The sequence below is a fragment of the Polypterus senegalus genome, chromosome 2 (assembly GCF_016835505.1).
Source record: "Polypterus senegalus isolate Bchr_013 chromosome 2, ASM1683550v1, whole genome shotgun sequence".
NCBI classification, from domain to species: Eukaryota; Metazoa; Chordata; class Cladistia; order Polypteriformes; family Polypteridae; genus Polypterus; species Polypterus senegalus.
The window spans coordinates 86,983,573-86,998,081 of NC_053155.1; the positions used below are offsets into that span (position 1 = coordinate 86,983,573).

General features: G+C 39.3%; 1 protein-coding gene across 1 annotated transcript; it reads left to right on the forward strand.

Moving 5' to 3' along the window:
- Window positions 1–1,053: 1,053 nt before the first annotated feature.
- On the forward strand, window positions 1,054–12,713 carry LOC120523125 (cystatin-B-like). Its single transcript, XM_039744120.1, has 3 exons — window positions 1,054–1,295; window positions 6,981–7,082; window positions 12,511–12,713. Exons 1-3 carry the CDS (start codon window positions 1,230–1,232, stop codon window positions 12,637–12,639), a joined length of 297 nt encoding a protein of 98 aa, XP_039600054.1. The 5' UTR covers window positions 1,054–1,229; the 3' UTR covers window positions 12,640–12,713.
- Window positions 12,714–14,509: the final 1,796 nt, after the last annotated feature.

Consider the following 14,509-nt stretch of genomic DNA (forward strand, 5'->3'; position numbering starts at 1 on the left):
TGTGCCCAAGCAGGTTTTCCTGTCACGTGTCAAAAGGCAGTACGGTGACGCGGTGGTGGCACTGCTGCCTCACAGTAAAGAGTGCAGGGTTTACATCTCATGTCCTCCCTCTGTGGACTCTGTATGTTCTGCTCATGTCTGCATGTATTTCCCCCAGATATTTCAGTTTCCTTTCACTGTCCAATTGGCCCCAGTATGCGTTTGCTGAGTGGGGGTGTGAGGGTGTTCATCCTACAATGGACTGGTGACCTGTCCAGGGTTTGTTCCTGCCACCTTGCACCACCTATGCTCGATAGGTTTGGCTCCAGCACTCCCCATGACCCTGGTTTAGATTAACTAGGTTAGAAAGTGACATGTCAAAAGATATGTTTGTCAAGTATCCCCAAATGAGCATAAAGTATAAAATGGAGTTGTACCTGGCCAGACGAAGTTTCTGCATGGCATCCAGTGCTGCCAAGATAGCATCTGGGCACCATCACACTAAACAGGGTAAAGCAGGAGCAATGGATGAATCACCATCTTTAATGAAAAGAAAAACATTTAGCTCAATCTCCAATGCCTTTGTGACTCCTGGGACATACTTTAGTCCTGCCTGAGCTCCAATAGTACAAAATACATACAAACAAAGTCTTCTATAGCTCTGCAAGAGTCCCAAGTAGCGCTCATGTAGCAATGATTGTATTGTATTGTATTGTATTAGTATTGGCTAGAGGTTTTTATTCACTTAAGCCTTAATCAGAAATAGAATGCTTATTTTTAGATTAACTTAGTTTAAAAATTGTTTTCCATTTTCTGATCGTATTCTGTTTTCGGAAACCTATTGTGCTTAGTTTGATTTAAAAGAAATGCATTTTTTTTCATGCTCTGTCTGTAGCTTTGTTCCTACCTAGCACCACATGTTTCGTCCCAGCTACCATGAAACAAAAATTAGTCAAATCTGATGGCCGCATTTTTGGATTTGCAAGAATGAGTATGTCTTATGCACACACACGTCTGTCTATATACAGAGGATAAGTTGTCTTTGCGCATGCGCTCAACTAAAATGAAAGCGTCCGCCTCATACCACAGGAAAGGGAGTCACTCACCACTCGCGCCCGCCTCTGGCACCAAGACGTCGGGAAATTTATGCCCACTTTCGCTTATAAGTCGGCCGAACGGGTTAGTAGTAGCTCAGAGTCTTTAGACTTTATTATTTTAAATTTTCTTGTGCATCAGATTCGCTAGCTGCCATGTTGTGCGGAGGAACCTCAGATGCGAAGCCGGCGGACGCGGAAGTGCAGAAGATCTGCGATGAGGTGGGTAAAGGCATCGCCATTAAAACGCGACAAACTCCACACAGAAATGATGGATGTGGAAACTGCGAGACGAGGCAATTACCATGCAGTCGAACTTGCCAGTTAGCTCCTGTGCCACTTTAACTTTTAAAACATTGTCAAAGGCCAGTGAGCGTTTGCAGGTTTTAATTTACAAATTAAACTTTGACTGTGTTATGCAGAACATTTTCAGCAAGATTGGTTTATCGGTGAATTGCTATGTGCAGAAAGAAAATGCAAAACAAACAAAAAAACTTGTCTTATGATCCAAACCTTTTAGAATGTCGCTGATTATAGGAAGAGGTGACTGTATAGCGTTAGGGTGTGATCAGCTGATCAGAGGCGCCTGCCAGTGAGTCACACCTCGAACTCACGTGAGCCACCGTCCCTTCTTCAACTCTTTGGGTGTGTCGCAAGCTGTTGCAAAACTTTTTAAACCGTACGTTCGTTTAATAGATTCGATTTATTATTTCAATTGCTGTAGTGTATTTACCCACAACAAATGTTAACGTTTGCATGACTGATAGTGCATCTGTTTAGTTTTCATTGTATGACAGAGCACACAGCTAAAATGAAGTCACTCACTTATTAATTGCTTTCACTGCAATACCGGGATTCTTTGGTATGCTTGCATGCGCACTAATTAGCTTTTCAGAAAAAGAGAAAAGTAAATGTTGCTTATAGTATATAGTGAAATGCATACAATATGTATGGAGATTAAAACATCTAGTCTAGCCTTTCCTGGCGAAATCGGGCAAATTGAGGGATCCAACCTTAGATGTTTAATTGACTGTGCCCCCATCCAGCACATACACTCGGGCTGCGTTACCCAGTGGAAGCCCAATCAGTTATTGAAAGGCAGTTAAACTCGTCATAGGCAGTCGCCTCGAATTCTTTACACTTTTTGACAGGCAATTTAAAAAGATTTTTTTAAATGTACAAAATAGTTGATTGCTAGTATTTTCGTTAAAAATGCTTTGTGATAAAAATAATTACGGGAAAGCCGACCAAGTCGGAACTGAAGTGCAAGGCTGTGGAACTGTTAGCCTGCGCCGAGCCTTGCTTATGAACTCTGTTATATAGGGTGGTCAAGGTCTAATTATGCATTTTTCATTACGCTATAACTTAAGTTTATTACATAGAAAATTACCCGAAAAATCCCGGACCATCGAAAAGTATGCGAACTGACGACATGAAGAATCGTCTTTGCACCGAACTGGAATCGTCCCCGCATAAATCAAAGTCATTCAGACGATCTGGATCTGCATAATTAGATCTGAACCACCCTGTATAGGCAGAATGGAAATGTAGAATAAATATACGCCAGGTTTACCTTTACCAAAGCACGCTTGTAGAGAGTGTGTCGAAGTTAGCGTTTGGCTTTAGTATTACAAGGCCAAAGGTGAGTCGCACCGTTACGGACGTCTTGGGGTCGGGATCAAGTGTGAAGACCGCGACCCCCGCCACACCATTTTAATTGCTGCCCAAAACATCAAATATTCCAAGGCGTCTTTTATAAACCCACCCTGTGGGGCTGCGTGACCAAAAAAGAAGCATTCGAGCGCTTAATAACTCAAGTTAGCGATTTCTAAATTTTGCAGTTGTATTTGACCTGAGAACTTGCTAAAATAAATTGAATCACAAGTTACACCAGCAGTTACGTGTTAAACTGGTGAACAAAAAATAAAATAAAAAGGCGTCTGGTAGCCGTGCAAGACAATTCGACATTTGGAAATATTAAAAATGCATTTTGCTACTGTAAATGAGAATAAGTACTTACATTGAATATAGTAAGCATTGTGTTTATTATTATTATTATATAGTGTTTATGTATAAAGGTAGTCCTGTCAATGTGGGGTTCCTCCCACCATCCAGAGTCTTGTAGGTTACTTGGACTGGAGATGCTAAATTGGCCCGGGTTGGGTGTTCTCCTTAGACCAGGGGTCTCCAACTCCACTTCTGGAGAGCTACTGTGGCTGCAGGTTTTCATCCCTTTTCTTAATTAGTGACCAGATTTTGCTGCTAATTAACTATTTGCCTTAATTTTAATTGATGCACAACCTAAGACTCGGCACCCTTAATTATTTCTTTTTTCCTTAATTAGCAACCAAACAATATTAAGACACAAAATGAACCAACACATAAAAAACAACCTGCGTCCATCACACAATAACTGAAAATAAAGAAAGGTGAAGGCCTCAGTAATGCTGATCTGCTCAGGTCCACAAAACATTTTGACGGTGCTCTTAAAAAAGAAAATTAACAGTTTTGGAAAGGTCTGCCATGGCAGAATGAGCGCCATGGAATTAAATAACGGGTTTAATTAGCAACAAGACTGGGCTTCAAATTAAGAAACTGAATGAAGTGAAGTTGTTGGAGTTTGAGGCCCCAACTTAGTTGGTCATCTGTTAGCTCACTTCACATCAAATGTATGTTTAGGTGCCATTTAAGGAAAAAAGAATCAATTCAGGAAAAGGGAAAAGTCAATTAAAATAAAGGGAAACAGTTAATTAGCAGCAAAAGCTGGTCACTAATTAGGAAAAGAGTTAGAGTGAAAACTTGCAGCCACAGTAGCTCTACAGGACTGTAGTTGGAGATCCCTGCCTTAGACCAGTTGTGCCCAACTCCGATCCTTGAGGGCCACAGAGGCTACAGGTTTTCATTCTAACCGTTTCTTTATAAGAGACCAGTTCTTGTAGCCAGTTAACTTCACTTAATTGATTTGCTATTTAAGACTCGGACCCTTTAAATCGGAAATGAGCAACGTCGGTCCTGGAGGGCTGCATTACATGGCTGCAGGTTTTTGTTCCAACCCAGCTGCTTCCCGAGAAGTCATTTATTGTTGAAGTGACATTTTTCTGCCTCATTTTAGATGTATTGCTTATTGAGATTTTGAACCGTTAATTGCTTATTTTGTCTTAAACAGCTGCTTTTGCTGTTTATAACTGCTCCTAAAGACAAAGGACCCATTACTTCTCTATCTAGTTTGCACATTCACTGTGAATTATTTGATTTAATAAAGCACTTTTAAGTAAACTGAAGAAAAAGTGAAGAACAGAAAATTACTCCTCCCTTTTTAGGTTTCAAATCATTTGGATGATCTCATTAGAAAGGGGGGAAAAAAAATCTACAATTTTAAGAATGTCCTGACTTTGCAGAGTTAAAACACTAACAACTTGTGCAATTAAATAAGCATATTTGCAAGGATTGTTTTCTAGTTAAGCAACTGGGTTGGAACAAAAACCTGCAGCCATCACCCTTGCTTGATGGACTGGCGCACTGTCCAAGGGAATTTTACCTGCCTTTGCGCCCTACCCTGCTCAATGTTAAGTGGACTTAGAAAATGGTATGGTTTTTTCTTGGCTGGGTTTGGAGAAACTTGTAGGGTGCAGCAAAGCTGCTTGGTTTCATTTCCCATACTGCCCAACCTACCCTCAATTGTATTTGCACAGTAACTGCCCACATCGTTTAGTTGCTTAATAACTGAAAAAGGGACGCGGCTGTGTTTGTGTTTGAGCACTGATGGACAAATAATGGCTCCTTCGGCTCTCTGATTATAAACGGCTGGCGGGCCACTATAAAATAAGCAAACTATTTAATCCGACCCTCTGGTTATTTGTCCACAAAATATTTTTCAGCCTTTCCGTCAGTATTTGGCAGTAAGTCAAAATCTCCACTAGGTGGCACCCTTCTAACAAGTATGATGACCTATCTTACCCAAACTGACTAATCACCGCTGACAGTAACTGGACATTACCTTTGGCAGGAGGTTGTGTGTACGTTCAGAGTTGCCAAAGTGGACAGTTACACAGCGCAGAAATTTAAGAAAACTGCATTATAGATATTGGAAAACATGGGTCATAGTCCTAGAAGTAAGGAGCAGGACAATCTGCCGGAGATTTCACTCGAAGATCCTCCTATTGGCAACAGAATTAAAACTATCACGCGTCAAGAGTGTGGCTTGCGTTACGGTGGTGAACGGGATCAGACTGAATAACGTGTTCCAGGTTTGATCACCGTGGAAGAGCTGAATGTTTAAAAAAAAAACAAAACAAAAAAAAAGCACAATTTGTTGCAATGTGAAAACACAGAATGTCAGTCTGTAAATGTATTGCATATTGAAATTTATTCCGCTAAGTGGCTCGCAAAAGTCCAGGATGTGGTCAAGTGTTGTTCCTAACAACCAAGATTTCACTCGTTATAACCGGGAAAATTTACATGTGAATAGCTGGTATAATATCTTTCAAAAATTTATTTTTTTTTCATTATAACCAAGAAATTGTTTTAACTGAGCTTGTTAAAACAGAGTTTTACTGTAGTTACTATAGATCCGAGTTTCTTTCCAAATCCCTAATTTACTAAACGGAATAACGCATTGAGCAGGAAGTATTTTCCCATAATAATCTTCCACATTTTGAGAACCAAGAAAAGGTTAAAAGTTCTTCACATGAAAAGCAACAGATGAGTTATTATACATCTAAGTAGTTTGGGGAAAAAATGTTCTGAGAGATCCATTAAGGAAAGCGAGAACAGATTATTGTGTGGATGATCTGACCAGAAGAGGAGTTATAGAGTCTGATGGTTGAGGGGAGGAAGGACTTCCTGTGACGTTCAGTGGAGCTCTTGATGCTAGTCAGTCTACTACTGAAGACGCTGCTCTGTCCCAACTGTAACGCTATGAAGTGGATGATTAGTGTCTTCAATAACGGACTGAAGTCTAGATGACATTCTCCGATCTGTCCAGTTTCTCTCCTACCACAGAGCCAGCCTTCTGAATCAGTTTGTTACACCTCTTAATGTCTGCCATCTTCATTGCTGATTCAAAGATGTACTTTATTAATTTACTACTTTGGTAATCGAGTAGCACCCATTTCTAGTTCTCAGCTTTTTGAGTTACCGGTTTTAGTGTCTGATCCTTTTCAATCCATGGAGTGCCATTTGCTTTCCCAAACTCGGACTTGAGCACTCTTCTATCCTAAGAATTCCCAGTCAGAGTTGCACATTGCTTAACTACATTTTAAAGATGTGTTTTTCTTTTTTTATCTCCTCAATTGCAGTGTGCCTGCACAGTATTGCTAAATGAGAGAACGGTCTGTTTGCACTGTGTCCCTCCTGCAGGACTTTGCTTTTTCAGTGCTTGTAAAGACTTGGCCACAGGGAGTGATTGCTGAACAGTGGGGCTTAGCCAGTTCCCATAAAGTCACAACTTGTAGCACAAGTGCAATCCTGAATGGTGTCAGATTGTCAAGAGTACTGCATTCTGGGAAGCTGCAGAGAAAAACTAGTGATGGAGCTTCTTATTTATAGGCTCTCGGAAGGTACTTGGTGCAGCTTTTCATACTTTATTTAATGATCAGTTGCATCAGATGTACTCCATCGTGCTTTGTAGCATCACATATCATCATAGCAATGTTTACTGGAGCTTCATCCCTCTCTGCTGGTGTTACCCAGTTGGGTGACATTTGTAGAACAGAATTTAGGACTGCTACAGCCAAACTGAATAAAAGGGAGCAGATTTGTAGATTTAAAACCGGCCTTGGTTAGAGTGTGTAGTGCAGGCATTCAAAATGGACAGGTACTTTAATTCTTGTTCAGAGGCCTAGCAGAGGAGGCCATGAACTGTACAGAAGGCAGAGAACTAAATCTGCATTTCTTTAATCTCCACAGGTGAAGCCACAGGTTGAAAGCCAAACTAATCGGACGTATGGCACATTTAAAGCTGTTCAGTATAAATCGCAAATGGTGGCTGGAACCAACTACTTTATTAAGGTAAGCATGAATATTAATTGCCTCTTTATGTATGAAAACTGCACACATCGATGCTTTGTTCTGTATTGTGGCGTACTCATTCTGTGTACAAATTCCCTTTTTTGTGTGGCTTGTTGTAAAGAGCTATAAAAAACAGGCCGCATCTTCTAGTGCATAATCTGGTTAGCTCCGAATTTGGGCTAATACTATTCTCAAGACTACTTAAACCAAACCAGGCACAAGGGAAGCATAGAAGGATAAGAGCCGAACTATCTTGAGATTAGGTGCTGGTATGTGTGCTTGTCCTGTGATGGACATCTACCATTTGTTAGTTTACCTGACTTGCATGTGGCTTTGGCTACGCAGAATGGGAAGATCATGAAAACTGTATCACCAAAACACAGAATTTATGCCCAGGATGCATAGATTGGTAAGGTAGCAGTATCAATCTCCATGCCAGTAAGGTGTCTAGTTGTACCCAACAGTGTGGATAATCTTATGACCACTTGCTTGTTCTGATTATCCTTTGACTTTTTTAATAGTTGATATGACAGAAAACAAAATTGAATAGTACCTTAAAAATGCAGAGCTAATGGCGATTCACACATTTCTCAACCGGACATTTCTGTAATGTGACGTGCATGTCATCGGCAGGAATAAGAGTACAGCAGACAAAGCCAGCTTTCCATGCCATTAATTTTGATGTTTGTGTAATCAATGAGGAGATCCTACACCCATTGCCACCCCTATTCATGACATGACCAGTAAAAAGTGTTGGAAGGGAATTTTAATTATTTATCTCCAAGCTCCTAATTATTAAAACTTTTGCTTTTGAACGGTTGAAAAACAATTCATGATCCAGTGTCCTTACTGACCTGCCGCTGTGAACATCATTAACCTCCTTACTGTTACATTTTTTCTTGGGGGTGAACAATAACAGCCGTTGCAATTTTTTTGCTTGAAAAATTACGTATTTATTAAATTTGATATTACTTCTGTAAAATGTGCAAAACAGTAAAAATGCAAAGTCGGAAGTATAGTAATGATGATACAAATAATAATAATAAAATGCTAATGTGTATATACTGCCAAAATATGGTTGTTGTTGAATTATATCATCTAATGTCACAGTCAGGACAATCGCGTGATTCCTTGCAGATTTTCTTTCCAGACTGATCAGCTTTTTAACGGCACACTGCACATGTGTGATTGACACGGGTGTCACATTCAGATGAATCTTTCGATTCCACTGTCCATATCATCACTTCTCATATCACTGTTAAGAATGTGCAACACCTGGGCTGCCGCAAAATGTTTCTTACCAGATGCCAGTATGACGCTAGGAGAACACGTGATTGCACCATTGCTTGGGTAACACTCACTGCAATTCACTTCAAGAGAATGTCCTCCCTATAGTGAGTGTGTGTCCAGTTTTGGAACCGATACAACTGGACACATCTTTTTATTTATATAGGTGTAGCAGAAAAGTAATGAGACTGATTTTTTTTATTTACCTAAGTTTTTTTTTTTTTCAAACATCAATGTTATCCCCTTCAAAGTAGTTCCCTTGGGCAGCTACACGCCGATGGAGACGTTACCACTGTTGGTAGCAGCGCTAGAAGTCTTCAACCGGTATGGTCTTCAGCATGTCCGTTACACTCTTTTGGATGTTTTCTAAAGTCCCGAAATGACGTCCTTTGAGGACATTTTTCAGTTTAGGAAAAAAGTCACACGGACTGAGGTCAGATGAATAAGGGGCTGGAAAACCACAGGAATGCCTTTTGAGGTCAAAAATTCTGTTATGGAGAGGGCAGTTTTTCGGCACCATTTTGGCACAGACCTTTCGCATGTGCAAATGTTCAGTCAAAATTTGAAACGGTAAATTTGTTCAAATTTAATTGTTCACTCAACATTCTTAATGTTAAACGACGGTCTGATCTCACAAGAGTGTTCACACGTTCGATGTTTTCATTGGTTTTCGAAGTTGAAGTCCTCCTTGAACGGTGTTCATCTTCAACGTGTTTTCTGCCTTCCAAAAATGATTTGTGCCAGCGAAAAACTTGAGCTCGGGATAAAGAATGTTCCCCATAGGCCTGATTTAACTTTTCAAACGTCACACTTGCCGTTTAATGGCACAACGTTGCTCCAAATTCCACTGTTCCATTTTGCATGACGCACAACCAGAAACACAACTTCGCTAATAGCAGTCACAAAAATCACGTAGTTAACGTAAGGTGTTAAAACTCGCACTGAGCTATGGGAGGGTACTGATACACGTGCTCTATCAAGGACAACAGCGCAGCGTTGCCAGATCGCTTGCAGTGTTGCCAGTCTCATTACTTTTCTATATATATTATACACACACTCTTGGGGGTGCCAGAATCCATCAAGGAAGAAAAATGAAAAACCTTATTTGTACAAAATCTTTTTATTTATCCATTCCTAAATAATTAAATGGGCAAGCTATTTCGTATCAGTGCAATACGCTGCTTGTTAAAACGGATGACTCCCGCTCTTACGTGCAAGTCTGTGTGGATATTATGAACTATCGTTTCTGTTCAAGTTCTATTTAAATTTTAAATAGAAGGAATTTTTATTTAGTCGACAGAAATATCTTTGGTAGGAATGTAAGTTAAATGTAGGCATCATTGCATACATTTTTCTTCACCATAGAAATGTAAAGAGTAAATTCGCCTTACATTCCAACCAAAGATATTTGTGTCGACTAAATAGAACTTGAAAAGATATATTTTTTCGAATGTGATCGCGCAATTTAGATCGAGTTGACGCGCTATTGTGTTTTCGCCTGCGTGCCTCAGTAAGTTACCCCCCCTCGCTCTTAGTTTTTTATCGTTCATCTAATGAATACACTGAGTATGGCTTTACCAAAACAATCATTGATCGCGAATAAAGTATCCATTATTCATAAAGCTTCAATTGGTGATCTGTCTTTCTGCGTTAACCGCATGTTTTTTCATATGTCTCAAACTAAGGGGGTTCGAGGGTAAAATGAATCGGGAAGCGCTGATATACGTGTGTATGTATGTGTGTGTGTGTATATATAATATATATATATATATATATATATATATATATATATATACCAGCTTACAGCGGAAAAGTAATGTGTTAAAGAAGTTATGAAAAAGAAAAGGGAACATTTTACAAAAAAACATAACATGATTGTCAATATACAGTAATTGTTTTATGTTATGAGTGTTGCTGTCATCAAGGATTTGATTATCATTATTTCTTTTAATCAGGTTCGTATTTTGAGGATGTGTTGTGTTTAAGTTACATTCCGTGTTTGTCAATTGTTGTAAAGATGACCGGTTTCATTCATCGATTCGTTTCTTACTACATCAATAAATCGCTCGTCTTCCTCTTTATCTGAGACGTGACACACTGCATGCACGGGTTTTTTTTTATTTTTTATTTATTTATTTATTTACACTCTCTTCCTTTAGCGGGACATTGACTTTTTCCACCGTGTGTTTTGTTTCCGCAGTAGCTGCACTTATGAATATGCTTGTATGTATCACACGCTTCATATTTTTTTGCTGCCTTCTCAATTGTGTAATTCGGTTTTGGTTCAGCCCTCTTTGGAACTGTTGCTTTTTGTCTGTGTACTGCGTCAGTTCACGTGAGCTGCTCGGTGTACATGCATCAAAGTTTTCCCAGTTGTGCTGGTTCCATCTCGTGCGATGTCCATGGCTGTATTTAATGTTAGCTAAGACCCGGCACTTAAAAGTTTCTCTCGCAGTTTCGCTGAGTTTGTGCCAAACACCACCCTGACCATCATCTTCGTCTGCATAAGCACAGTCCTTCACCCGTGAATATTTATCGGCAGTGTTTGCTGCTGACGGACGGCCTTATATGGGCAGGCACAAAATTACGTTACGGCTCCCATGGCCATCGAGCAGAAGTCTGTTATAGTATATGGACGAAAAAATAGGTTCCAGTTATGACCATTACGCGTAGAATTTCGAAATGAAACCTGCCCAACTTTTGTAAGGAAGCTGTAAGGAATGAGCCTGCCAAATTTCAGCCTTCTACCTACACGGGAAGTTAGAGAATTAGTGATGAGTCAGTGAGGGCTTTGCCTTTTATTAGTGTGTTCTCTCTCTCTATCTATCTATCTATCTATCCTGGGACAAAACGTGACATTTTCAGAGAAACTTTCACATCCCGCGAGACAAGACGACTTTGTGCCAAGAAATTTAGCAACGCTTGGGGCTGGAAATAAAAGACAGAGTAGATGACAAAGTAGAACATTGTAAAGAATTCATAAACATTGGTGTGATACACATGCAAAGCAGGTTAGAGATAATGATAGTACTAAAATTCGAAAGTCTCAAAAAAATGATAGTAAAGATTGCATTAGTGCAAACAAACAGAAATTACTACTCAGTAAAATAATGGAACAGCGAAAAGAGATCGAATATATTGTTCGGATTTTAAACTTTTAAGTCGGCGACTTGTAGATCGTCTAATTCTCGTTGCCATCAGGGAAAAGTAGTGTTTCTTCCTAATGAGGCATATCCGCGAGAATTAAAAGATTTGTTGTTTAGTGGAAGTGAAATCCACATACGCGAGTGGCAGAGGCGTGAAGTGGCTGGTGCGTAGCGCAGGACAGGGGAGTTGGTGAGCAAAGTTAGCAGGGGGCAAAGCCCATAGTTTTATTTAAATAGAAATTTGATCAACTGCAAAAGAGGTGGTGGTGGAAAGCCATCGGAGCAAATGTCAATTTCCAAGAGATGCAAAGTCATAGTACATGATGAGGAGGATTCACCCCAAGTGAATCTCTGAAGTTTTTATTTGTTTATTTTTATTATCCTACAGTAGAATTAGAGCAGCGTATTTCTCTGGTCATTTAGAAAGGCATGTAGACAATTTCCAAACAAGCCTCTCTGTGGTTTTGCCCCTGCAAATGGAAAAAATTATCTGAATTGAATTCCAGGACCCCAAAGCTGGGCTTGTGGTGAAGTTCCAAAAAGGAATTTGTTTGTACATACAAGACTGCTGTTTTTTACAACACACTGGATATCCCTGGGTAATTTCTTAACCAAAACGGGTGCACCACCCTAGATTTAGAGCTACTGTGTTCAACCCCTGAAATCCATTTGGTGGCAGAAGTGGGTTGTTTTAATTGGCAGTAACATCTCATCGGCTATTTCTTTTTAGATTGTAAAACTATTTGGAAATGTACAATTTAAAAAGGTTGTTAAATATAATTGTGCATGATATATTTAGCTTGACTTTATACTTCAGTTTACTGGAGCCATTTTATTTCACTATGTGATTTTATTTTTTGTTTTTACAATATGAACTTAGTACTTTATTTAAAGAAAACTCAAAAAGGGGCTTCTTGTACAGCAGAAAGTCCATATTGTAACCTGCATTAAATTTGTGTCTTGCCACTGTATGACATGCTGTGATTGTCCTGCAGGTTCACGTTGGAGGAGAGGAGTATATACACTTGAGAATCTTTCGGAGCCTTCCCGTACATGGAAATGAGCTGAAGGTCCATAGTGTCCAGTCACCCAAAGGACAACAAGATGAAATTGCCTATTTCTAATTATTTGCATTACAAAGTACATTTTCATTTCTTAAGAGAATGATAAAAATTTTAAATAAACATTTTTGCAAATATTTGCAGCAGTTATGTTTATGATTTTAATGTTCGTGTAATTTTTGATTTTTGTACTTGCTTAGAATAAATACTGTATTTCTCAGCAGCAAGTACAGAGTCAAAATATATTATTTTTTTTTAATATCTCTTACTATATTCAGTTTTTTGCTTTGGAACTTAAACAAAAGAGAGAGTCCAGTCCAGCGCTTGGTCCATTTATGAAGTCGCTCGTGGCCTGCATACCACTGTTGACTTCAAAAGAAACTAGCAGGCCTCTGCACTGCATACATTTCTGCATAACAGCAAAAAAAAAAAATTCTCAAATAAATTACGGTAATTCAAAACTGCATAAAATGTATATTCACTGCTGACCACATACTGTGTATACAGGGTGGTCCAGATCTAATTATGCAGATCTAGATCGTCTGGATGAATTTGACTTGTGCGTAGACGATTCCAGTTCGGTGCAAAGACGGATTCTTCATATCGTCAGTTTGCACACTTTTTGATGGTTCAGGATTTTTCAGGAGATTTTCTATGTAATAAACTTAAGTTATAGCGTAATGAAAATTGCATAATTAGATCTGGACCACCCTATATATACAGTGTACATCAGCAGACTGTCTTGATATGTGTTTTTTAACCTTTACTGTGACAAAATATTGTTTCAAATTGACTTTTGTAAAATAACTGCAGTCAAACACATTTTTGTAACACAATTTACGTGGCATACAGTCATGTGAAAAAGTATGTAACACCTTTAAATGTGTTTAACATATGTAGTGTATGAACATTGAAATATCTTCATAGTACGTGTTTAATTATTCTATCCGTCTTTCCTTCCAGTGTCACGCCAGCCTCAGGAAATACACAGCGTGCAAGGCAGGAACAATATGTGAACTTGGTAGCGCTGCGGCACCGTGTCCTCACATGTTTAATTTTTAACAATACAGATTATTTAAATGAAGTTGAAGTTTTATTTGTATAATATAATCAACATATTTTGCTGCATTTCATATTACACATGATACCGTCATCATATGTAAATACGCGCTTTATAAAGTGGTGCAGGTTGTGAGATATTATAACTGCAGTGCAAGTTTAGTGAGGTGATTGTAGTTATAAGTACAAACAGTTCTACAAGGAGCAATGATTGAGTGCATTTAAAGTTCTTGGGATGAAACTGTTTCTGAACCGCGAGGTCCGTACACGAAAGGCTTTAAAACGTTTTGCAGTGGCTGAGACAGCGTGTCCATAAAGCTGTATACCGATAATTCTCTTTCCGATCAGCTGCTGCTGTGATTCACACTCAGATACAGTGATATAAATACTCCCGAGTCGTGCAGTGAGAGTAATATGGAAAAAAGATCCGCTGTGGCAACTCCTAACGGGAGGAGCTGAAAGAAGAAGAAAAAGAAGAAGATGGTGCAGTGAGAGTAACAACGCTAAAGCAGTTATGGTATTTGGAATACTATGGCTATTCCCTGGGCCATTATATTGTTACAGGTTAATTACAATCCGATGCGTTACACTAATAAACAATATGCACTTAGTTTCAGTGTATTTATAAAGCTGCATCAGGAAAATAAAGAGTAACCACACAGGAACAGTAGCACTATTTTGATGCCGGGTGCCGCCAGTCTGCAAAACCGAGCGGAGAACTTGCATACGACAGGGTATCAGGTACCGTGGAAAAGTGTGTGGATTTACACCAAGTGTAGGTTTTATACATCGCGATTTGTACGTGGAAACGTTCTTACGCAACTTTTCTGTGTGTGTACACCGTTCATACACGAGGCCCCAGGCCTTCTGAAAC

Excerpts from the sequence above, each read along its gene's own strand:
- LOC120523125 (XM_039744120.1), top strand. The coding sequence starts at position 1,230 with ATGTTGTGCGGAGGAACCTCAGATGCGAAGCCGGCGGACGCGGAAGTG. Across the intron at positions 1,296-6,980 it reads TGCAGAAGATCTGCGATGAG|GTGAAGCCACAGGTTGAAAG; the intron begins GTGGGTAAAGGC and ends TAATCTCCACAG. Across the intron at positions 7,083-12,510 it reads GAACCAACTACTTTATTAAG|GTTCACGTTGGAGGAGAGGA; the intron begins GTAAGCATGAAT and ends ATTGTCCTGCAG.